The sequence below is a fragment of the Pseudorca crassidens genome, chromosome 8 (assembly GCF_039906515.1).
Source record: "Pseudorca crassidens isolate mPseCra1 chromosome 8, mPseCra1.hap1, whole genome shotgun sequence".
Classification (NCBI taxonomy): Eukaryota; Metazoa; Chordata; class Mammalia; order Artiodactyla; family Delphinidae; genus Pseudorca; species Pseudorca crassidens.
The window spans coordinates 10,227,292-10,252,709 of record NC_090303.1 but is presented as its reverse complement, the minus strand read 5'-3'; the positions used below and the strand labels follow the sequence as shown (position 1 = coordinate 10,252,709).

The following is a 25,418-nucleotide window of genomic DNA, read 5'->3' as shown; positions in this document are numbered from 1 at the left end:
AAGACACCCCTCCGGCCCCACCCCGCCATCGGCCCCCACCCTCACCCCATTGAAGGGACCAGCTCCCCCGTGCCTTGGGGAGCGAGCAAGGGCACCGGTTACTTGTTCTCACTCGCTGTCCTGCCGCAGGGGCCCCAGCCTGAATTTCTCATCTGGCCTCCTATCAATTTCTATTACTTAAAAAAGAGTCCAAGGACCCACGTCGGTAACAAAGGGCAGGGAAAACAGAAGCAAGGACGCCGCTGGACGTTCCGCGCCCCCCTCTGTTTTCCCACACACTCATCTCCCACGGGCCGCGAGTCCCACTGGCTCGCCTCGTTTACTGTGTTTCTCTACAAGAGCAGCGATCCTGCGTGTTCTGTTCACTGCGTGCAGACCATGCCAGGACCAAAGCCGTAGACCGTATTGCTGGTGGAACGCGGGGCCAGGAGAGGAGGCCAGGCCACCCCCGAGGTTTGGGGTACGGCTGGGCCGTGGAGACGAGCTGTGGGAATGGGAGCCTGAGATGCTCACGGGATCAGACCCTACCCTCCAACTTTGGAAGCAGATGCCTCCCCGGGCAGTGGGCCACCGCTCTGCCACACGGAAGCAGCACACTTTTCTAAATAAAAAGGAATCCATTCATGTTCACTACGGAAGTTGTTGAAACTGTAACTATTTAGATATAAAATAAGGACGTTATCTACATTCACAGTGTAACCAGGTTACCGTTTTGGTGCCTTTCCGTTCGGTTTTATGTGTGTGTATGTGTATGTGTGTGTGTGTGTATGTGTGTGTATGTGTATGTATGTGTGTGTATGTATATGTGTGTGTACGCAATATAATTGCATTTTGCTCTTCCTTTATCCCACCATGAGCATCTTTCTGTATTATTACCATCAAACACATTTTAGTGGTGGCATAATATTCCTTTCTATGGATGTATTTCAGTTTAATATCCTCATGCTCTCTGGGCACATCCCCTTTGTGCCTTTAGGATACGTTTCTGGAGAGGAATGGTTGGTTCAAGGACTTTTGAACACATAAGAAAATGGCCTTGGACAGGTTGCCTTAACACTGAAGCCCCGTTTCATGACACCCACGTAAGCCCCGTTTCAGTACCCACGATTGGTAATTTTCCAGTGCATTTATTTGCTAGCTGAACCCTGGTAAGGGGTTGCCATAGCAACAGCATGGCCTTGGCCCTGGTGAGTGGGGAGCCCAGATCACTCATTTCTTTGTGCCCTTGGGGGATGGTGGCTGAGGACTCATGGTACTTGGGGCTGGCGATCCTGGTGGGGGGGTTGGTGAACCTGGGAGGACTGCCCAGAACTGGAGGCTTACTGCAGACGTGACGGATGCCAGCAAGGCCACAGGCTGGCTCCTTGGGTTCTCTTGCCAGAGATGGAAGCAGGGAAAGTTCCGACTATAGTCGGAACATCACTGCCCTCTGGGTTATTTCGTAACACAAAACCCGGAACCGGTCACTATCAAGGGGAAGGGGATTTCTTTATGGTAAAAACTTTATTTACTATTTATAAATACATTGCAAGACGAACTTTTCAAAAATACCTTTTTTTTTTCTCAAAAACTTAATTAAAAAAATAAAGGAAAGCTAATAGGTAGGCAGAACATCTTGAGATCCCTTTGTGTTCTCCAGGAGGGCTGTGTGCAGCGTGCATACAACCAGAGGCTACAGTGGGGCGGCCGAGGGCCCCTCCCCACTCTCCTGCCAGACCTGGAGGGTGGCCTCCAGGAGAGCGGCTGCGCCCTGTGCACGAGCCCCCTCCCTCCGTCGTGGCCGTGTTTATATTCTCTAGCATTGCTTACAATTCGTCTAGGATTATCTAGTATAGGTGCTATCATATCTGGATGATGACGTATACACTGTGAACAGTCATGAAGAGGGTATTCTCTCTGTGTGTACGTGTGACTTAGAAAGAAAAGAAGGAAGTCCAAGTGCAGCAAAGCAAGGGGGATTCTCTGTGTTCTCCCAGTGTCCTCGACCAGCTCCCCAGCAAGCCATTCGTCTTCCAGGTTAGATAGAATCATTATTTTTTACATTGTGCCAAGGAGGACAAAAGGGGAGAGATGAAAATAAACCTCTTTTGTCTTTAAGGAGCTTATCCTCAAGAATACACTTGCTCTTGAATTGTTGAGTGGGAAAACGCTATTTTCTGCAGTCATTGGAGAACAAGGCTATTATCTGTGATGCCCCTGGCTGTCACCCTGCCCCCCTGCCCCACGGGGCCTCAGCAAAGGCTGTGTCTTCAGGAAGCTGCCTGACAAAGAAGGGTCAGAAATCCCCACCTTTGTAGGTTCCCAGAGTTCCCTAGAACATTCTTGGTCATTATTATTATTATTTTTTTGTGCAAGATTCCACCTTATTCTCTCCACTAGTTTCCAAGCAGTGCAGGTCCCTTGAAGATACAAAATATCTTCTTGGTCCAGGGACCCCGGCCCTTGCTTCCAAGACGTAGCTTCAGGTGGGTGCGTCGTGATGTGCAGGCATCAGAGGGCAGGGCGTTCCTCTTCTCGATGAGGCCTTGTGTCATCTTACACGTGGGGACGAAGCGCGCGTCTACATAAGCAACACTGTCGCTAAGGCATGAAGTGGAGGGTTGGCTGCGTCGGCAAACACGTGGGGAGGGTTCCAGGGTGGTGTGAGCTACGGCCACGCCGTGCTTGAGCTTACAGGAAGCAACAAGAAGAATCAAACTGCGTTTCACTGACTACTGGAAAGTGGAAAGATGCCAAGTTCACCATCTGGAAGAAAACTAGGCATTTCAAACATCTCTTTCTAAACTTTGGTTTAAAAAAAAAAAAAAAATCAATTCACCACAAAAAGAAATTGAAATCGAGGCTGTAGCCAGCTGCTGATCATGTCCTTGGCAGTCTTTTGTGCAAAATAAGGCATATTTGAGCTCCACATGAACTAAAACAGAAAGAAAAAGGAATGTATTGAAATGACTCCCCCCAAATCAAAAGGGCGCGGTGCCCACGCTGGGATCACAGGCATGATAGCCAGGCAATTGGCAGGGTGGAGGCTCATTCCACACTTTTTAACAAAGCAGAGAACACCACGAGACGCCCACGGTGTTCACTAACATAATCACCCTAAAATTATCATTATTTTTTCCAACTTGCAAGGCAACAGAACTTATCACTAAAAATGACAGTTTCTTCTGTTTACTTAAATTTGTCTTGAGATGATGAAATATATTTATCTTTTTCCCCCCAATAGCTCTCTCATTTATGAAAAAAGATTTTTAAATATGATTTCATTCTTCCACGTGATGGTTTGAAATTTCATTTTCACGTTAGATTTAAATAAACTTTATTAACATGCTATTAATCATAGACTCCCAGAATAGCCATAATGTATCTTACTGGGAAGAAAAAGCCACGTCTTTTAGAAACACATTCCTTTAACAAGTTCTTTTGGATGAAAACAGTTTACATGTAAAGATAAATGAACCATCAGGCTCACGGGGGAAAAGCTTAACTTTGGAAATCTTACGTTGTGTATGAATGTTTAAGTGTTCTAAGTTCTTTAAAAATGAGGCAATGCTATATTTAAAATGGATAACCAACAAGGACCTACTGTATAGCACGGGGAACTCTGCTCAATATTATGTAACAACCTAACTGGGAAAAGAATTTGAAAAAGAGCAGATACATGTATATGTTTAACTGAATCACTCTGTTGTACACCTGAAACTAACACAACATTGTTAATCAACTATACACTAATGTAAAATAAAAAGTTCAAAAAAAATGAGGCTAAGTATCTCTAAGACAAGCTGGCCACAGACCCTCTTTCCTGCTCTGGTTTGGGCGGGTTGAGGGCTCTGTCTCGTGTGGGTCTGTCCTCCAGGCCAGTGCCGCTTCTGGGTCGCCAGCCCCTGGGATCTATAGATGCCCCTCCCACCAGGCTGGGTCCTGCGCCCCCTCGGATCCCACCAGTGCCCAGGGCTTACGTGGCCGCAGTCGTCTACTTGCTCTCCATGCTGTAGCAGTGCACGTCCCCTTTCCCCTTCACGTCGAAGCCCGGGAGGGGCTGCCCGTACTTATCCACGCACCAGCAAAAGCCCCGCTTCCTGCCTTTGGAAGGGCGGCACTGTGGGCAAAGCACAAATGATACAGTGAGTCCCGGAGAGGCCCCGCCAAGGGGGTCCTGACGACGGGGGCAGGTGCTCAGCACCCAGGATGGTTTCCCAGCACGGCCTCTGCTATGCTGTGGAAGCGCGACTGATCAAGGCCTTGTGTGCACAGCGTGTGTCTGGGGGCATGCTGGGCAGGTATGAGTGCCCCAAGAAAGCAGGGGTCCTGGTGGTTTTGTGTCCCTCAGGGTCTCGCTGGGGTGGACATTGGCCCCTGTTGGTCCTACAGGTCTATCTGCTGAATGGGGGGAATGATAACGTCCCATCTGCCCTGTGCTTGTCACATTTGGGTGTTTCAGACCACACCCCAAGCTGTGTATATGGTAGCTTCTCAGGGTGAGTTTGCTGAATAAGGACTGATAGAAATATATGAAAAGGCAAAGAGACCAGTGGCCACTGAACAGGATGGGGCCCTCTAATCGAGGCCACTCCCACCAACACTCTGAACACGGCCCTGTGTTCTGTGACTAATTCCGTAGATGCTGAGGTAGGAGGCATCCAATTAGAGAGTCCATTGAGATGCTCCCGTAGAGTGATCTGAAATCTACAGAGGTACACTCAGCATGCCTTAAAGTAACAATGTATCTGACCCTTTACAGCTGGTCACCACCAGGAAGGCACGGGTGTGGAAGGGACCAACGTGGGACCTCAGGGTAAGCCTCCTGCCACAGCAGCTCACGTCAGGCTTCTTGGAAATTCTCTACAACAGTTAATAAAAACATCCCTCCACGGTGCAGTGCGAACGTGTCTGGGTCCCTCTATGGCTAGTAAGAGGCTCCAGGGAGGCCTCGCGTTGCTCTGTGGGTCGGGAGGCAGAAGCGGACAGCGGGAAGATACCAGGATTTAGGGATTTAGGGGACGCCCCTCGGAGGTCTTGGATGTGGCAGGAACCGCAAGCAACGGCGGCAGCCAGAGCATTTGGGTGGAGGGCTGGTGTCTCCTCCGCGTAAGCGGACGGTGGGAGAGAAAGGAGCTCGCGGACCGTGCTCACCTGCTTTTTCTTGTAGAAGCCCTTCTTGTCGCAGTTGGGGATGTGGATGCCCCTGGGGCTAAGCATGTTCAGGAACTTGAGATGGTTCAGCGTGTCCTCCATTTCCCGGCGGCAGGGCCCCTGGGGAGAAAACTCAGGTTACCTGGGAACTCCCCGTCTGACAAAACCCTGCAACGCCCGGGGAACCGGCCACGTGCCCCTGAGCGTCTCTGCCCGACTTAGCTGTCACCGTGCCCACGCAGCTGCCAACCAGGGCTCCCTGTCTCTCTTCTGACTCTGTAGAGCGAGGCACAGAACTGGGACAGGGACCCACAGGCCAGGACACTCGGGGGCCACGTGAACAGCTCTTGTGAGAACACCTCTCTGCCCTGCAGGGGCCTGGAGAGCAGTGCACTGATTCTCAGGAGATCTCTGCCATAGGGGAGGGTCAATAGCCCTTCTGTAAGGATGGGCTCTTGGTTGCCCACTCAAGCAGCAGGACCACCGGAATAACTGCCGGGGCTCTTGAGTAAAGAGCAACCCCGTGATCTCCAGATGCCCAGGCCGGGCAGCCCCACCCTCAACAGCAAAAGGAAAAGCGCTCACGTATTCCGTCTCACGCTTGGACTCGGACGAGAAGTTCTGCGTGTCTGTGCTCTGAGACTCATAGTCGACCTTGTAGCGCTGGCTGTCCTTGGCGTGTCCTTTCTTGATGACGTCCATCTTGGTGTGGACGGGGTGGAATTTGGAGTCGGGCACCCTGTGCGTGCTGGTCAGGGCCTGGTTCTCTGTGCTCCCCACGCTGTGGTCTTCCTCTGACTCACTGCCATTTCCTTGAAAGACACAAGGGAGACACAGACTTGAGGGTCGTTGACATTTAACGACGGGATCTTACCATTTTGACCAAGTCCGAACCGAATGGAAATGTGATTCAATAATTCCAAGTTTAGAAAAACACCTCGATAAAGTATTATTCCATAATACTAGTGGTGAATGGTACCCCCTTGGTCTCAAGAAGGCATCTCTTAAAAATGAAATCTGACACGTGCTATTACAAAGCGGGTGCTGCTGAAGAAAAATGCTTTTCGTGCTCTCAGCTTTCAAGTACCTCCCATCCTCCACCAGGAGGGGGCAGAGCCGAGCCAGGGAAGGCTCCGAGGCCCACTCAGAAATCCCTCAGGGATGCCCCAGTGCGGGCCTCCCCCGTGTGGACTTGTGGACAAGCACATCCTCTGCCCCACCCGGCGCTGCTGAATCAGAAGCGCTGGGGCGATGGCAGAAACCTGGGAGTCAGCAAGCCCCAGGGATTCTGATTCCAGCCCGTCCTAAGTGCCGCCAGGCAAAGGGCTCAGACGGGGAAACTGAATTCTCCACAAAGCGCCTTTGCCTCAGGCCCCTGGACTCATGAGGCATGTCGGGTAGTGTTTCACAGGTCTCGCCGTCACATCTCTCACTGTCCGCGCAGGGTCTGGAACACCCACAGGAGCTGCACAGACCCTGCGGATCCTGGGGCACTGTCCTGGGTGAGTCCTCCCTTCCTTGTCTGCATAGGAGCAAATGGGATGAGGACACCACCAAACAAGGCTTAACAATCCTTTGTGCCAAAGAGCTTCACTCTGAAAAGGAAGCCGCTTCTGCACATCTCTGATTGTAATCAAACAAACGAAGACACACTTGCTATTGATATTGGAATGTCCACAGCGTCACTGGGATTTGAAGTATACTGGCTAAATTGCAGCTGATATGGAAGGAGAACGCTCTCTGTTCCTTTCCAGGATGAACTTGGGCCGGCTAAGGGAGAAGGGCCAGTGGGGAGCCCCTTCCTCTTGCCTGGTTCTGTGCAGCCAGGTAACTGTCATAGGATGACCTCACTGATGAGCAGAGTCCTGATGCCTCCCCCTCCTAGGTGGGGCTCAGTTCGCTATCTGATCCCACATCTACTACCCCTGGGGTGCCAAGCGCACTGCTCCAGCTGACCTGTTCTCTACCCTCCCGAGAACTGGCCCATCAAGGTGGCAAGCCTGCTCACCTGCCTGGAAGCCTGCCAAGGCCTCTGGCTCTAGGCTCCGAGGAGCAAATGTCTAGCTCTGGCTTGGAGAGTGCTTCTGGAGGGTTGAGAAGGGCTGAAAGATACTCTGCTTCTGTTGCAGAAGCCCTGCTCTCTCCTGGAGGCATCTCGGGCAGGTGCGCTCACAGGGGTGTTTGGGGGAAGTCCTCGTTCTCTCTGGGTTTCGATCACCCGGGAAAAGAAACAGTTCCATGAGGAGAAGTTGCAAAGTTCCCAAGGGGTCTGGTGTTTGGGGAAGCACAAATTTATCCAGCCCAGCAACCGACAGAGTAAGTTTTTAATTGGTAGAATTTGGTTTCAATTTCCTTTCATCTTAGTTTTATTTGTTTATTTTTTCCACGGAAGTACTGGGGCAAAGGGGATGCTAAGAATATGCAAATGAATATATTTGCATTTCTTTTCCAAGAACTCTGAGTAATTTCTTAAACTTCCTTGCTTTCTTTCTAATGCCTGTTGAGAGAGGAAAAGAAAACCGTTCCATTTAAGCCACAGATAATTTTCTTAAACTTTTGACTGTTATTTAAATGTACCCCCCCCAGGTGGATTTTAGAAGTCACTTAGATCTTTCCGTAATTTTATAATAAACCCCATCAACCTATACTGTGGAGCTACTAAGACAGTAATCTTACTTCCCATTATAGTCTAGCCAAAAGTTACAACATCTATAAAAACTTCTAAGATCACTTTCTGAATATCCAAAAATGAACGGTAACAATGAAGTACACACACAGCAAACGCCCCAACTGCCCTGAGAGACAAATACATCCAGCAATTCTAACCAGTCTACCGGAGCCAGTATATGTTTCAGGCAGTTGTAATTTTACCTTTCCACGAGTCCTGAAAGGAAATAGCCTCACCTGGGAGTGGAAATCTGCAGGTAAGGAAATTATAAGGGGATTTCCATCCTTCTAGCCCCAGATGGGGGCTAGCCCACGGTGGCCTGTCCAGCTGGTGGCTGGAGGTGAGGGCTTTATCTCCTAGCCTTCAGCGACGCGGTAAGTGCATTCACATACCTGAGTGAGGCTGGCTAAGCGTGCTTGAAATTTAGAGGAACACCTGCCAACTCCAGAGTCATTTCTTTCTGAACGTCAGGTTGTCCAACCCGGTTCCCACCTCGCTGCTTCTGGGACACCCCCGGGCCTGAAACTGCTTTGCAAACCGTAAGTCTGTGTAATTCAGTATTTTTAAAGCCAGCTACCATTTCCCTCAACGTGCCTGCCCACTTTCCCCGTCCAAATCCGCCCTGGCCCATTCCCTGCGCCCCCGGCCCCGCAAGCATCCTCGGCATGGACACGCTCGCTCTTCGTTCGTGGGAAACAGAAGTCGCGGTACGGAATTGGGCCGCACAGTACACGCCCACGTTTCGGCGCGGCGCCTGCATGAATGGCTTGAGAATCTCCTCCGTCCAGGATCTCTCCATTGACCGTTAACCTCTGCATCCGCTCCCTCCCTGCCCAGGAAATCTATAACCCATTTTCGCCGACAGCGCTTTACAATTTACAAGAACTCTGCACTCAAAGAACGGAGCGAGTAGAGGGCCGGTTGCGGAGGGTCCCTCAGGCGAGCGCCCTCGCCTCGCGGGGCTTCAGCTTCCCCACTTACAACCCTTGGGGTGGGAACAGCAGCGAAGTCTCCACAGAGGTACAACCTTTGGCCTTGGCCGAGGGGCGCGCTTCGGCGGCGCACCTGGCGTGGGTAGCTCACCTGGCGCGGGCGTTGCGGGCAGCAGGTAGGCGCGCAGGCGGCCGGCGGCGCTGGCGTTGGCGCAGATCCCGCGGCCGTCCAGCAGCGCTTGTAGCGGGCGTGGCTCGCCGGGCGGCGGCTGGCAGCGGAGGCCGGAGCCGCAGCGCTCGGTGTAGACGCCGCAAGGCTGACCCTCGCGCAGCGCGCACGTCAGGCAGCAGCCACAGCCCGGCTCGCGCACAAGCTCGGCGCACGGGGGCGCAGGGGGAGGTGGCGCGCACTGGGCCAGGGCACGCGCGTCGCACGGCTCGCAGCGCACCACTGGGCCGGTGCCCGCAGCGCCCGCGCCGGCCCGTGCCGCTGGCGGCCCGTGGAGAAATGCCAGCGCGGTCAGAGCCGCAGTCCAGAGCGCGGAGCGCGCCCTCAGCATGGCAGGGAGCGGGGATCCTCCTCTCCGCCGCGGAGATCCGATGCTGGGCTGGCCGGGGGACGCGGGGACGGGGCGACAGCGAGCGGCGCGAGGATGTGGGAGCGTGGCAGGAAGGGTCCAATCCTCAGTGCGGAGCCGCCGCGCTAGCATCTGGGCAGCCTGGGTGCGCCAGCCACTATATAGAAGCCGGGTGGCCGAGGACACGCCCCGGAACGGCGCGCCGTCTGCGGGGAGGGGGGCGGGGGCGGGCCGGCGCGGACCCGGATCCCCGGGCCCGCGCCTCGCCCTGTGCGGCCTGGCCGAGTGCGGGGGCGCGTAGCGCGCGGCCGTCCGCGCACCTGCTTCGCTCGCTCATGCCCGGCGCCCTCCCCCACCCCCCCGGAACCCCTCGGTCCCCGGGAACTCGGCAGCACCACCACCCCGCCGTCCCAGGTGCCTCCGGCCACCCAAGCGCTTCGGCCACCCCGGCATCTCCGGCGCCCCAGGCCACCCCAGCGCCCCCCACCTTGGCCACCCCGTTGCAGCCGCCCTTCTCCCTCTGTGCCCCAGGTTGAGGTCGCTCCGTGGCGAGATGGTGTCAGGGAAACTGGTGAGCACAGCTCTTCACCGTGTGTACTTGGCAAAGCTTTGCAACATTTAATACCTTGGGTCGGGGGATGAATTTCTGAATGAGGATACCCGATTCGCATCGGGGTCTCGGGGAGCCAAGGACTCGGGGTTTTATCATTAGCACCTACCTTCCCCCCACAAATGCGCGTCTGCAGGTGCGCACGTGGTTTTCGTCCTTTCCACGTAACTTCTCAAAGAGGTGAGGGCTCACACTTGCCGTCTGTACGCAAGTACTTGGTTAGCAAAGTGGGCCGGCGGCGAATGGGTCCTTAGCAAGGCTTGTCAGAGATTTGACATGACGCCTGTTCTTGTTTTAGGCATTGTTTTCCAATAGAGCTTACATTCACAACAAAAGAATATAAAAACCAATAAAGCCAGCACTGCTGAAGCGTGATTAATAACCTAAGTCCTTAAAATTGGTGATTTCCACTATCATTTTTTCAGGTCACTTTGTATTCCTGTACTAAGTTTCCTGCGGTGCGTTGAAGTGGAGACTTTGGAATTCTCGCTCATCTGTGCAATGTAAACACTTTGCACTAGGGGGGGAAGTCCGAGAGCACAATTGCGCCGGGAGGTCTCGGTGAATCTGGTGGGCCGGCTCCGTGCGGATCTTTTCAACTGTGTCTGCGCGCCCCTTCCCTAGGTGACCAACAGAGGACGCCAGTGGTCCAGGATTGAATTTGGAATTACACTTGCAAGGCTCTTACAAAGGGCGTGTGGATCAGCAGTGGGAAGTGGCGAGACCACCGCGTGAGCGGACTTTCCTGGACGCTGTAGAAAACGGATACTTGTCCTAGGAGGAGGATCGGTGTCTAGGAAGACCCTTTTGCAGTTTGCAGTAGAAACAGCAAATGAGGACCTCCTTGCATTCCCTCCTCCACCCCGGGCAGAGCTCTACGCAGCCGTGGGTGAAGTTAACATGGTCCCTACTCTGTGTGTGTATGTGTGTATATATATATATATATATATGTATATATCACCATACATCGCCTCCTTTTAGTAAATTGGGAAGGCCAATTTACTCATAGCAAATAAATAATAAAATAATAGTACTAACTGAGGCTTTACAAAGGAGAACAGATAAAAGGCAGAGAGGGTCTTGTCTCCCCCGGCCCGCAAAGGCACAGCCCCTCATGTCCCCGTCGTGCCCCACCTCCTTCCCCATCACTCAGGCTAGATTGCCCTGTTTACTGTGAACTGTGCCATAACCATCGCTGTCTATTCCCTTTCTCCTGTACCACTCCTTGTACCTGTATGTTATCTGCTTTGACAGCCAAGAACAGGGTCTCCAATTTCATTGGAAAATTGAAACAAAACATGTGTTCCTCCTTAATAGCTAACCATGGAGAACTTGACTCTGATATTCCGGCCGGTTTCTGTATCAGAAGATTCTTGGGGTGGCAGGTCCGCCTCTGTTTAGCACAGTGTTATACCCGGGGCTGAGCTGGTCTTTGGTCAGTGTGACATTTTTTATCAGCATTGTCTATTTTATTTTATTTTTGGCTGCCTTGGGTCTTTCTGGCTGCACACGGGCTTTTCTCTGGTTGCGGCGAGTAGCGGGGGCTACTCTTCGTTGCGGTGCGCAGGCTTCTCATTGTGGTGGCTTCTCTTTTTGGGAGCACGGGCTCTAGGTGGGCGGGCTTCAGTAGTTGTGGCACACGGACTCAGCAGTTGTGGCTCACGGGCTCTAGAGTGCAGGCTCAGTAGTCGTGGCGGACGGGCTTAGTTGCTCCGCGGCATGTGGCATCTTCCCGGACCAGGGCTCGAACCCGTGTCTCCTCCATTGGCAGGCGGAGATTCTTAACCACTGCGCCACCGGGGAAGCCCCGGGGAAGCCCTTACCAGCATCATCATCTAAGTAGCGGACAAGGGAAGCCCAGGGAGAATGTCTAAAGTCACAGACCTCGCCGTGCAGTTGGAGAAAAGGTGAGTGTTCTGCGCGGAGTCCCTAGGGGGCGCCTAAGCGTCGGGATGTCCCTGAACAAGCCAGAGACCAAGAAAACTAAAGGTTACACTGTAACTTGCAATAACGTTCCACAACAGCGTTTCAGACTCTCATGACCTTTCTCGTGAAATCTTGCAAAGTAAATCTGGGGCAGTGATGTGGGGAGAATTGTGTTTCAATTTTTAATCATTTTTATTTCACAAAACTGCAGGGAACCACAATCCCCTCCTCCCCTCACCATGGAATGTAGTTGTTGCAGGGAAGACTTGGGGACTTGGACGGGATAAAACTTAATTTTGTGGCATTCTAGTTAATTTTGTCAAACTACCAATTCATCTGGCGTTTGTGGTTATTAACATAAAGTGGTTGGTAGGAAAGATGGCTTTTCCCCTGGTGAAGGTACTTGGCATAAATTGCTGAATAATTGTGTAGTAGCAGACAACCGTTGGCATAACAGACAGGAGACAGGATGGGATATATCCCTTTTCACTAACAAAATTCAGTTGGCCTGATTATGAGGGGTGATTGCTGGGTCAGCCTGCCTATCTTCACCTCATGACAGAAGCCACTCATTTCTTAGAGCAGCTCACAGGCACCTTGTCTCCATATGACGTCCACCTCCCTTGCTTCTCTTCTGCCCGAGCTGGACACACCACCCTATGGTCTCTCTCCCTGCCCCTAGCAGCAAGCCCTCTCTTCTATGTCCCAGAGGTGTGGCTGTCAGGTTTACCTACCACAGTAGACTCTGAAACAGAAATGTCCTAACTCCTAGAGGGGAGTGATGTTATGGACCTAGTTTCAGGGATCGGTGCCACTCTGCCTAAAGCTTTGCCATTTCCCGCTAGAGGAGGTGTGGGTGGGGAAAGGGAACCTAATTTCCCCTCCATCAGATGGCCTGCTAGGTAAGTCTCCTGAGTTTGGGGATGCATTAGGACATTACTGCTGAGAAGAACACTAGAAATGACCCTAACCTACAAATGACACCGTTAAGAGTTTATCTGTCCGCAAACGGAGCACTTCCATGTGCTGGCCACAGGGTCCCACAGGCTGTCTGGAGAGACTGATGGGGGCCAGACAGTGGTGTGCAGTGTGACCATGAGAAACACAGAAGAGTTGACCAAGTGTGTTTGTGACCCAGGGGAGGGGGCACAGACTCTCCTATGTGGTCGAAAGGAGCTTCAGAGAGGTGAGTTGAGTCTTAAGGAGGGATATGAGCTTGCAAGGACCGCAGCTCTGTGTGCCTGGAGGGATGAGGGAGGCCTTGGAATGGACAGCATGGGTGTTGGCATGTGTCTTTCAGAGGAGGTGGAATTCTGAGAGGGAAGCTTGATAAAGTGGATTGGGAAAGTGGCACCAGTGGCATTAGAGCCGGGGACTTCAGAGTTAGTGCCATCCTGCTTGGTCTGACAATTTGGAGATGGATGAAGGGCTTCCAGAGAAAGGGCTTGGGCACGTTGTAAGCAGAAGACAAGCCTTCTGGGCTCCCACCCGGTGAAAGGCAGGTTTCTGTTCAGCACAATGATTCCCTGTCCACAGCCTTTGCTCTCACAATAGCATTGCTGTCCCCATGGGCCCTGGCACCCATGCCTGTGTAGTCATTTACAGGGCGAGGGCTGTTCCTCTGTTCTGGTCGTTCACAGGGGGGCAATTCCTGAGTCTGTCTCGGATCCAGCTTTTGTTCAAGGCTGGAACTTCGGGAACTAAGAGGGAGATTGGGACCTTGATCACAGGAGACCTGAGTGTTTGCCCACCCTTGCTAGCTTCTGACCGGAGCAGGTTCTGAACCTTGATTCCAAGACCAGGAAAGAGCACTGCTGTGTATCTCATGGCATCCATGGAAGGATTAGCTCTTGGACACAGTAATATCAGTACATGGGAAGTCAAAATTTATTCCTGTATTTACAGAGCCACCTGAACAAACCTTAAATTAGAGGATTTATTCTCAAATGGATTCCAAACCAAAGCCCCCCCAGCGCCCCCCCCCGCCCCCCACCACCCGCTCCAGATTCCTGACTCATTAGTTCAAATGTTAACATGTTTCTTGGCGATGGTATGCAGTGGTCAAACTGGCCATGGGCATAATATGGTCTTTCCCTGGCCAATAGGGAGCAAGGAAGATTTGGGGGGCATTTTCCATTCAGCTGGTTTGCCTCTGGCACTGACACCAATCCTGTCACTTCCCAACCAGTGATCTCCTTTCTGTTACTCTAGTTTGCATTTTCTAGAATTTTATATGAATGGAATCATACAGTATGGACTCTTTTTCATCTGGTTTCTGTTACTCAGCATAATTATTTTGAGATTTATCCCTGTTGATGCAGGGAAGAATAGAGTTCACTTCTTTTGTTGTTGAGTTGAATCCCATTGTATACATACAACCCTGGTTTTTAAAATATATTAACTTGTATATTTGAGTTGTTTTCATTTTTTGGCCATTAAACATAAAACTTCTGTGAACATTCATGTACAAATATTTGTATGGGTGCAAGTTTTCAGTTCTCCTGGATAAATACTAGTAGTGGAATATCTGGATTATATGATATATAATCATATATATATAATACATATAAAATATCATATATGCCCAGACATTTATATATATTCATATATAGAATATGTATACACATATATGTGTGTGTATATATATATATTTATATATAGATATACTTGATGTTTTATGAAATTGACAAATTGTCAAACTGTTTTCCAGAACGTTTGTATCATTTTACATTCCCACCAGCAGTATATGACAGTTCCAGTTGCCAACACTTGGGATGGGCAGTCTTTTTAATTTTAGCCATTCTATTATTTAAGTAGTGGTATCTCATTTTGGTTTTAATTTGCATTGCCTTAATGACTACAGAAGCTGAGCATTTGTCTTGTGCTAATCTGTCATCTGTGTATCTTCTCTCTTCTGAAGTGTCTGTTCAAGTTTTTGCCCATTTAAAAAATTGGGCTGTTTGTTTTCTTATTGAGTTTTGAGATTTCTTTATACATTTTGGATACAAGTCCTTCTTTACTGGATATGATATTTGCTGGATATATTATCTCCCAATCTATGGCTGGTCATTTAAATTTTTAACAAGATATTATGAAGAGTGAAAATTTAAATTTTGATGAAGTTCAGTTTATCCTTTTTTCTTTTATAAATTATGCTTTTAGTGTTATGTTTAAGAAATCTTTGCCCAACCCAAGGTCACACACCATGGGTTTATCTTGTTTTCTTCTAAAAGTTTTATAATTTTACCTCTTACATTTAGGCCTATGGTCCATTTTGAGTTAATTTTCAAATTTGGTGTGAGGTATGGATTGAAGTTATATGGATATCCTATTTCCAGCATCATTTTCTGAAGACTATCCTCCACCGAACTGCTTTTATGCCTTTGTTGAAAATCAGTTGTCTATATATGTGTGGGTATAATTTTGGGTTCTCTATGCTCTTCCATTGATCTATTTATTATGCCATCTCTATTTATTCATCTTTCTGCCAGTATCACACTGTTTCCATTACTGTGGTTCTATAATAATCTTAAAATCAGATAGTGCTATAGTCCTCCAAATTTATTCTTTTTTTAAAAAAAAATTGTTTTGGCTCTTTTAAGTCTTAGAATTTTCACATGAATTTTAGAACCAAATTTTCAATATCGATAGATCTATCTATATATATCTAGATATCTATATCTATACCTAGATATATCTACCAGCATTTTGGCTCGGATTTCTCTGATTCTAGAGATCAATTTGGGAAGAATTGACCTCAATAATATTGGGTCTTCAGACTCATGAACACAGTATATATATCCATTTATTTTTCAGCGTATAAGTCGTGCATGTGTTTTGTCATACATATTTCTAAGTATTTCATATTTTTGGATGCAATTGTAAATGGTATATATATATATATATATATATATTTTTTTTTTTTTTCCGGTACGCAGGCTTCTCACTGTTGTGGCCTCTCCCATTGCAGAGCACAGGCTCCGGACGTGCAGGCTCAGTGGCCACGTCTCACGGGCCCAGCCGCTCCACGGCATGTGGGATCTTCCCAGACCGGGGCACGAACCCGTGTCCCCTGCATCGGCAGGTGGACTCTCAACCACTGCGCCACCAGGGAAGCCCATAAATGGTATATTTTTAAGATTTAAATTTCTAAGTTTTTATCACTAGTATACAATTGATTTGGGTATATTGATTTTGTATCCTGCAAATGTGCAAAACTCATTTATTAGTTCTAGTAGTTCTTTTTTTTTTCTTTCAGTTCTAGTAGTTCTATTATGTATTACATCATCTGTGAATAAAGAGGTTTTACGTTGTTTTCCAACCTGGATGCCTTTTCTTTCTTTCTCTTGCCTTGTGACACTGACTGGAACTTCTAGTATGATGCTTGGAATGGTAAAAGAGGACATCCTTGTTATGTTTCTGATCTTGGGGGAAAAGCATTCGGACTTTTATAATCAAGTATGATATAAGCTGTCGGTTTTGCATGTGTGACAATTATCAGGATGACAAAGTTCCTCTCTTTTCCTATTTTGCATAGAGGGCATTTTATTAGGAATGGATGTTGACTTTTGTTCAATGCCTTTACTGCATCTATGGAAATGATCATATAGCTTTTCTTTCTTAGGTTATTAATGTGGTGAGTTACATAGAATTATTTTCAAATGTTAAACCAGCCTTGCATTCTTGGGATAGCACACACCACCCCAATCTCTTCCCTTAGCCCCTTGGTCTTATTCTTTTATATATTGCTGAACTTGGTTTGCTAAAATATTTTTTCAGAATTTTTGAATCTGTTCATGGGAGATATTAATCTGTAGTTCTTTTTCCTTGTAATATCTTATTTCTGGGGGAGTTTGTATAGAGTCTTTGATATTACTTCTTCTTTATATAGTTGGTAGAATTGATCAGTGAAACCATCTGGTCCTGACGTTCTCTTTATAGGAAGTTTTTGATTTGTTTTGTTTTGATTTTCTCTCTGCAGGCCCCGAGGGTGGAGCATCAAACAACAGAGGAGTATTCTCAGGTCCTCAAACCTAGTGGAATTTGCCCTGCTGGGTTTTGGACTTGGGACCCATGACCCTTTTATTCCTTCCAATTTCTCCCTTTTGAAATGGGAATGCCTATCCTATGCCTGCCCCACCACTGCATTTTGGAAGCAGATAACATGTTTTCTAGTTTAAAAGGTCTACACATGGAGAGGAATTTTGCCCCAGGATGGGTCATACCCTCAGTATCACCCATCTGGGCCCTTTAGGCAAGTAGATTATGGGATGTGGAACTTTTTGAGTTGATCATATTTAGATGACATTTTGGGATAATTCTGGAATGGAAGATTTTAAGATGAGGTGAATGTATTTTGTATGCAGGACAGATGTCAATTTTTGGAGGGCAGAGGGCAAAATATACTGAATTAAATAGTGTTACCTTGAAATTCATGTACACATGGAATATGAACTTATTTTTAAACATCTTTGCAGACGTAATTAGTTAAGATGAGCTCATATAGGATGAGAGTAGGTCCTAAATCCAGTGTTAGGTGTCCATGTAAGAGGATCTCGACACAGGCACAGACAGAGGGGAGAACGCCTTGTGAAGAGAGGCAGAAATTGGGGAGATCTAGCTATAAGCCAAGGAACGCCTAAGATTGCCTGCACCACCATACGCTAGGGGAGGTGAGGAATGATTCCACCTAATGTCTTAGAGGAAGCCTGGCCCTGCTGGCACCTTCCTTTCAGACTTCTGGCCTCCAGAACACGGAGGTAATAAACTTCTGTCATTTTAAGCCACCCCATTTGTGGTAATTTGTTAGGCAGCCTAAAGAAAGGAATATATTTTGTACTTGAAACAATGAGATTGGATGAAATTACCAAAGCAGTGAGTGAGGTCATGAGAAACTAAAAAGGAAAAAAAAAAACCTGAGTTATCAGCGAGGAAAGGAGAAAAACCAACACAGGTGGGAGGAGAAAGGGGGAAATAGAGATCACAAGCATGGGAAGGTGAATGGCTTGGGAAAATGGTAGCATTAAGGACCCACTGGAATGCCATGAATTTAAAATAAGACTAATTAGCATGACCGTGTCCTGTTCTCCAGCTCTATTCAGCAACAGATGCAAAGAGCTGTCAGACAGTTGGACTTAACAGGGAGTGGTTTCCCCAAGAGGGTGAGCTGAGGGGAGATGGACCAGGAATTGAGACAGGCGGGCTATGAGTGGCCACAGACTTTAAGTTCAAAAATCAGTTCTCCTTTCAGTTTGATCAGCTTTTGCTTCGTGTATTTTGAGGCTCTGAGTCCGGCATATATATTTTGGAATCCTGTGAATTGACGCTTTATCGTCACGCAATGTTCCTCCTCACCTTGTTAACATTCTTTCCTCTGAAGTCTGCTTATTTGTTGCTAGACACTCCAGTTTCTTTTGATTATTGTCTGCATGCTATACCTTTTCCTATTCTTTTATTTTTTTAATTGGCCCACTTAAGAATTAGACAGTTCTTCTTTTAGAAGAAGTTGAGAATTAGACAATGAAGTCGTTCTTTTTTAAAAAGCATGGGTACCTCTGTTTTTTAAGGACTAATCCCAGATACTTAATTCATTCAAGTAGTTTTCTATCCTCAGCAATCAAACTCTTAAAATAGTTACAGTGTTCAGCGAAAGAGTTGTCAATGCTGTACGAAGGGTAAACTATCACTAGTATTTGTGTCCATTTTATAAGATGCAATTTGTGAAGAGTTTTATAAAAGTTCACCTATGTATATACAGGTAATTTGCCTCAAAGAATGTCTTAGAAACACAGTATAAACATTTATACTATAGACAGAGTTCACTGTCTCCACTGGGGCTGTCCACAGAATCAACAGGTTTTCTTGAAAGCAGGTACAAAGTGACGTCAGCACAAGATCTGCTGGGATGACTGCCCCATAAAAAGGAACAAGCGTGGTTATCTGTGGCTTTTAACCTTGAGCCGCAGTTAGGCTGCGGATCCCCACCCTGGCGATCTAGAGTCAGCAGGTGGAGATGGCAACTTCTCCAAACATTGTATAGACACTGGTTTCCGGGCTCTGATGGAGACTTCGGAGGCCATCAGAAGTCCATGGGCTCAGATCCGGGGCAGGATGAACCTTGACATCCCACTTTCCCCCATCAGTGACCGGCCACAGGTCTCAAAGTCTGTGTGCAAACATCTGGACGACCACCCGGCTACTTGACAAACCTCCCGTGGTTGTCTTCCTGACCTGTTTATGGCTTCCTCCTTGTGAAGGAAAATCCTTAGAGAACATTTCTGTTCTCTTTTATGCAATGTGTTACATTCTCTGGCTTTTAATTTCTTTTCTTTATCTTTTGTTTTGCACAGTTTGATTATGAAGTGTTCGCCTATGATTTCACTGGAGTTTATCCTCTTTAAGTTTTCTCACTTCTTGAATCTGTAAATTTGCATTATTCATCAATTTGGGGAAGTTTTCAGCTATTGTTTTTCAAATTCTGTTTTCTCTGCTGATCTTTTCTTATCATCTTCCATGTTACTTTGAGATTGTTGTGTACCTCTCTGGTGCTCTGGTCATAACACATTTGTTTTGGATCTTTTTTTCTCTCTGTTGTTTAGACTGGATAATTTCTATTAATCTATTTTAAAGTTCATTAACTCTTTTCTTCATGATCTCCATTTTGTTACTGAGCTGATCCAGTGAATTTTTATTTCACATATTACATTTTTTTCTTCTAAAATTTTCATTGAGTTATTTTTTACATTTCCTTTTTCTGTTGAGCACTTTTCTTTCACTTGGAGGTTGTTTTCTTTGGCCTCATGGAGCATGGTTTTTAGTGGCTACTTTACGTTTTTGATCATTTCTACGTCTGGGTTGTCTGGAGGTTGGCCTTTGTCGACTGTCTTTTCTCTGGAGAATTATTCATACTCTCCCAGCTTCTCTGCTGTGTCTTCCATGCAAGAAATGTATGTCCTTTAGACCCTAGGTGCAGGGTCCTCTTATAATCTTATGGGGAATGTTGATGCTGTTGTTTGTTTGTTTATTTATTTTTTAGCAGTATATCACCTTGGTTAGGTCCAACCACAAGTTCTGTTTCACTCTCTGTGGCCAGTGGTTCTAATCTCAGTTCTGCTTTAAAGATTTGTGATGCTGCTTTGGGTCTGCCTCAGGCCTGAATTATACAGGGGTTATTCTGTGATGTGGGCTCTGGTCTAAATCTCAGTTCAGTTCTCAGAGCATTTGGGATGCTGCTTTGGGTACTTCCCATTCACGTGCCCCTTGGGGATGGAGGACCCACTTCCAGGATGGCTTAGTGACATGGCTGTTGGCAAGAGGGTTCAGTTCCTCGCCACGTGGGTCATCAAGCTGCTCGTTCATGACATGCAGTTGGCTTCCCCAGATCATGTCATCTGAGGCAGAAGGCAGCCGGGACAGGAGCCACAATCCCCTTTAATGACCTGCTCCTCAAGTCACAAACTGTCACTTCTTTATTCATTAGAAGCAAGTCACCAAGACCAGCCCATACTCAGGGGAGGGGAATCAGGCTCCGTCTCCTAAAGAGGGAATACCAATCAATTAATTATTGAGGGAAGAATATGAACTTTCCAATTACATCTGTGGACTTATCTGTTTCATCTTTTATTTCTGTAAGTTTTTGCATCATGTATTTTCAAGCTTTGTTACTAAGTGACTATACACATTTAACATTGTTTGTCTTCTTGATGAATTGATTCTCCTTTAAAAAACGAGTTCTTGGGCTTCCCTCGTGGCGCAGTGGTTGAGAGTCCGCCTGCCGATGCAGGGCACACGGGTTCGTGCCCCGGTCCGGGAAGATCCCGCATGCCGCGGAGCGGCTGGGCCTATGAGCCATGGCCACTGAGCCTGCGCGTCCGGAGCCTGTGCTCCGCGACGGGAGAGGCCGCAACAGTGAGAGGCCCGCCTACTGCCAAAAAAAACCCCAAAAAACAAAAACGAGTTCTTTCTTTATCTTTGGAGGTACTGTTTTTCTTGAAGTCTGCTTCATCTGATATTGATTTAGCCACTGAAACTTTCTTATAATTAGTGTCTGCTTGGTATATATATTCCATTCTTCTGCTCTAAGCCTAATGGTTTGTTTATATTTAAAGTGCATCATTTATAAATAGCAGTAGTTGGGTCTTTCTTTGATTTTTAAACGTAGTCCGATTATCCTTGTCTTTTAAGTGGAGTGTTTTTGTTAATTAATGTTTAATCTAATTATTCCTTTGATTGGGTCGAGTTCACCATTTTCCTGTTTACTTTATTTGTAAATGGTACTGATTTTCCTCTTTTCTTTTTACTTATTTGTTCCACTGAATCTTCATCCCCCTTCTCTTTTCCTGCCTTCCTTTGGATTCATTAAATATCTTTTGGTTTTCCACTTTCTTTCCTCTGTTGGCTTTTTGTATTGTTTTCATTGTTAACTTTAAGATTTTTTGTGTGTGTGTGTGTTGTTTTTATCCTTAACTTTAAGATTACAGTGACCCCACTAACCGTTCCTCAGGAAACCAGGAGTTCCTATCAGACCACTTCTCAATGTGAGAACTTCAGAACAACGTAACTCTGTTACCAGGATCTGCACTGTTGTGCTGTTGTGGTATGTGTTTTACTTACACACATGCTATGAAACACACAACACATGCTATTATTTTTGCTTTAAAAAGAGTCTTACATATATTAAAAATATTTTTGTCTTTGGCCACGTGTCGACTCACGTGGGTGACTCCCTCTCTCTCTGCAGACACGTGTTTCATCTCAGATCATCCCCTTCAGCCTGAAGATCTTCCTTTAGTATTTCTTTCAGTGTCGGCAGGGTGCTGAAGCCTTCTCTCAGCTTTCTTTTTTTTTCTGGGAATGATTTATTTCATCTTCATTTTTAAAGTCTGTATTTGCCAACTCTAGAATTTAGGGTTGGAAATCTTTTTCTTTCAGCATTTAAAAAAAATTAATTAATTAATTAGTTTTGGGCTGAGTTGGGTCTTTGTTGCTGCACGCAGTCTTTCTCTAGTTGTGGCGAGCGGGGGCTACTCTTCGTTGCAGTGCACGGGCTTCTCATTGCGGTGGCTTCTCTTATTGTGGAGCGCGGGCTCTAGGCGTGTGGGCTTCAGTAGTTGTGGCTTGCAGGCTCTAGAGCACAGGCTCAGTAGTTGTGGCGCATAGGCTTAGTTGCTCTGTGGCATGTGGGATCTTCCTGGACCAGGGCTCAAACCCGTGTCCCCTGCATTGGCAGGTAGATTCTTAAGCACTGCGCCACCAGGGAAGCCCTCTTTCAGCATTTAAACAGAAGATTTCATTTTCATCACTCTGGCTTCCTTTGTGCTTTAGGAAAAGTCACCTGCCTTTCTTTTTGTTGTTACCCTGAACATAAGTTGTTTCTTTTCTCTGCATGCTTTTACCCAGCTTCTCTTTTTCTTTGGTTTTCAGAAGTTTGACTAGGGCATGCCCTGGTATAGATGTTTGTGTTTATCCTTCGTTGGATTTGTTGAGCTTTTGAATTGTTGGTTTGATGACTCTGACAAGGTGGGGAAATTCTCACTTATCATCTGTTCAAATGTTTCTTTTGCTCCTTTATCACCCTCCTATGAACTCAGTTACATCCTTATTAGACTGTTTGATATTGTCTACATATCTATGATGTGATGCAGTATCTGTTTTATTTCTTTCTATGCTTCAATGTGAGTCCTTTCTATCGACTTATCTTGAGTTCACTGATTCTTTTTGTTCTGTTCAGCCCCCTGTTAAACCAACTGAATAGGTTCTTAATTTCAGTTATAAGGTTTTTGAATTCTAGCATTTCCATTGGGATCTTTTGCCTAGTTTTTTTCTTTGCTTAAATTATCCATCTTTTAATTCATTTTCCTATTCTTCTTTGATGACTTTAGTATACTTATAAGTTATTTTAAATCCTTTTCTGCTAATTCCAAAATCCGTGTCATCTCTCAGTGTGCCTCTGTTACCTGTTATTCCCTTTATTGTGGCTTTCATTTCCTTGTTTCCATGAACATCTGATAATTTTGGTTTTACCCTTCACTTTGACTATAAAGAACAGTGGAGAGGGTGACCAGAGTCAGGAGCTCATCCCTTTGATCCAATCAGGAGTTAAGCTGGGCCATGGCTGGTTTGTGCTGTTAGTAGTTGCAATTCATTTCTGGTTTCAAACATCTTGAGGGTGACACCAGGTTCCTCTCTGGAGTAAAGGCTTTGGATCTAACTGCCTCCAAACTATGGAGATATCCCTGTCTCTCTTTGTAGACTAACCTCCATCTTCTCAAGTGGGAGAATCGGCACATGTGTGAGCTAGCTCTTTTTTGGGGGATCCTCCAGATTCCAACCCATTAAATCTCTTCATCTTGGCCAAGTTGCTCATCTGCTCTGCAGTGATCTCAAGGAGGAAAGCGGCCATTGATCTTTTCTTACCTGGGGAGGGATTAGAACTCTTCCGGAATTCAGTAAATTTGGACTTCTTTATATCTGCATATTTCTGATAGGTTTAAGTCCCATTTTATTTTGTTCTAAGTGTATCTTCTTTTCTCATTGTTTTGGTGAGAAAACAATGGGACGTTTTGGTGAGAAAACAAAGGGGTGGTCTTTTTACCGTTTCTGTATTCTGCCTTGAAGCAGACGCCTCAATCATCTTTACAGATGCATGGTATTTCCTCAGGTGGCGTGCGGTCACTTTCCCAACTAGATCCTATTGATTTGGAATGTTTCCAGCTTTCTCTTTTCTGTTTTTTTTTCTTTTCCTTTCATCTTTTTGTATTTTTGTAAAATACTGCTGCAGTGAGTAACCCTGTGCATATGTCTTTTTAAAATTCTTGCCAGTGAATTCCTAGAAGAGACGTTGCTGGGTTGAAGGGTGAATGCCTGCGTGACTTAGCTAAATTGCCCTCCACAGGGACTGGGACATTTTGCATTCCCCCTGGGTTTATGGGAGACAGTGTTTTCTTTAGTCTTGCCTCATTATATGTGGTCAACCTTTTGAATTTTTGCCAATCTGATAGGTGAGAAGTGGTAACTCAGTATACTTGGAATTTGCTTTCCTCTTGTTCTCAGTGAGTCAAGCATCTTTTCATATGTTTAAAGGTCATTTTCAATTCTTTTTTTTTTTTTTTTGTGAACTGCTCTGTAAACTTCTTGTTCTTTTTCTTCTCTCTTCTCTATAGTAAGAAACTTCGTATTTTAAGGCTATTAATCATTTGTGATGTAGGTTGCAAATTTTTTTTTCTTTGCGGTACGCGGGCCTCTCACTGTTGTGGCCTCTCCCGTTGCGGAGCACAGGCTCCGGACGCGCAGGCTCAGCGGCCATGGCTCACGGGCCCAGCCGCTCCGCGGCATGTGGGATCTTCCCGGACTGGGGCATGAACCCGTGTCCCCTGCATCGGCAGGCGGACTCCCAACCACTGTGCCACCAGGGAAGCCCCGGTTGCAAATATTTTACATTTTAATTTTTTTCTGTCGTTTTAATGTTTTGCACAGACTTTTGACGATCCATCTGGAAGTCTAATTCTTGAAGGCCTCAGTAGTCACTTCAGACACAATTGGACTCGTCAGATATTTTTCACTTATAACGTAGATTTGCTGCAGGATCTCAGAAAGCTTTCTTTGACACATCTCAGTTTTCTAATAATCCCCTTTAGTGGTTTGGCCACACTGAGTTATGTCTTAAAGACACCGTACTACTTCTTGCCTTTTGTTTAGGTGCTCAGTGCCTTTCCCTTCCTCCGGCAACTTCAAAACAAGGCTGAGTGGTTACCACCTGTGCCAGGCCTTCCCTGACACCTCCAGACTTTTTACTACTGTCCTCTGTGATTTTCCCGTGCTCCCATCATAGAGCTTATGCTGCTTTTAAGAAAATTGATTACATGCCTGTTTCTCCTCTTCAGGGCAGGGACCAGATCTTACTCAAATCCTGAATCAAATCCCAGGTCCTGAACCTGGGTACTCAGTGAATATTTTAAAGGTGGAGAAAGACATATGATTTGGCTGTGTCTGCTGGGCAATCGGGATGTCAGGGGTTTTAACCCATGATGGTGGGCCCAGTATCTCAGTGACCAGAAGCAGGGGTAGGGGTATTTAGAAGTCAGAGGTCACTACAGGTAAGGCAGGGGCCTTGATGTGGCGTCAGGGTCAGGATGGACTGCTGCTGTGGTCATCTAGCAGCTGAATCGCCGGGGGAGGGGGCAGATATGGGAAATAAAAGCACCATCGGTCACTCCTTGGACACTGATTGTGTGGCATTCTCTGTGCTAGGCACCTCAGTTTATAATACTCAGTCCCTGCAGCAATTATTTCAGACCGGGAATCAGACTCAGGGAGCCCCTCCGAAGAGGCCATTAAAGTGGGTGGTGGTGACCCTGAGGGTGCATCCTCTGTTCTCCTAGCTTGAAGTGCGTGCCATTCTCAACCATAGGATCGTGCCTTCATTTAAGATTGTCTTCCAATGCAATTTCTAGTAGGACTTCTCAACGCAGAGGCCACTGCTATTCACCAAATAGATGAACCGTGCTCTTACTTCTCGAGTTTGCGGACATAGGATAAAAGCCTCCGGCTATTCACAGGGGGAAACCTGGCAG

General features: G+C 46.8%; 1 protein-coding gene and 1 long non-coding RNA gene across 2 annotated transcripts; one reads left to right on the top strand and one right to left on the bottom strand.

The window, feature by feature from the left end:
* Positions 1-1,484: 1,484 nt before the first annotated feature.
* On the bottom strand, positions 1,485-9,452 carry IGFBP3 (insulin like growth factor binding protein 3). Its single transcript, XM_067745728.1, has 5 exons — positions 8,885-9,452; positions 5,719-5,945; positions 5,134-5,253; positions 3,960-4,099; positions 1,485-2,914 (listed from the first exon to the last, which is right to left on the bottom strand). The coding sequence occupies exons 1-4, from the start codon at positions 9,441-9,443 to the stop codon at positions 3,974-3,976; spliced, it is 1,032 nt and encodes a 343-aa protein (XP_067601829.1). The 5' UTR covers positions 9,444-9,452; the 3' UTR covers positions 1,485-2,914; positions 3,960-3,973.
* Positions 8,720-16,857, top strand: LOC137228798 (uncharacterized). The gene is made up of 4 exons (XR_010945362.1): positions 8,720-8,821; positions 11,693-11,828; positions 15,786-15,973; positions 16,829-16,857. It is a non-coding gene; the product is annotated as an uncharacterized lncRNA (long non-coding RNA).
* The last annotated feature ends 8,561 nt before the right edge of the window (positions 16,858-25,418 follow it).

Bases quoted from the DNA above. Each gene is read 5' to 3' on its own strand.
- IGFBP3 (XM_067745728.1), bottom strand. From the start codon at position 9,443: ATGCTAGCGCGGCGGCTCCGCACTGAGGATTGGACCCTTCCTGCCACG. The intron at 5,254-5,718 runs GTGAGCGCTTTT...TTTTCTCCCCAG, and splicing joins CCAAGCGTGAGACGGAATAC to GGGCCCTGCCGCCGGGAAAT. The intron at 4,100-5,133 runs GTGAGCACGGTC...CTTTGCCCACAG, and splicing joins GCTTCTACAAGAAAAAGCAG to TGCCGCCCTTCCAAAGGCAG.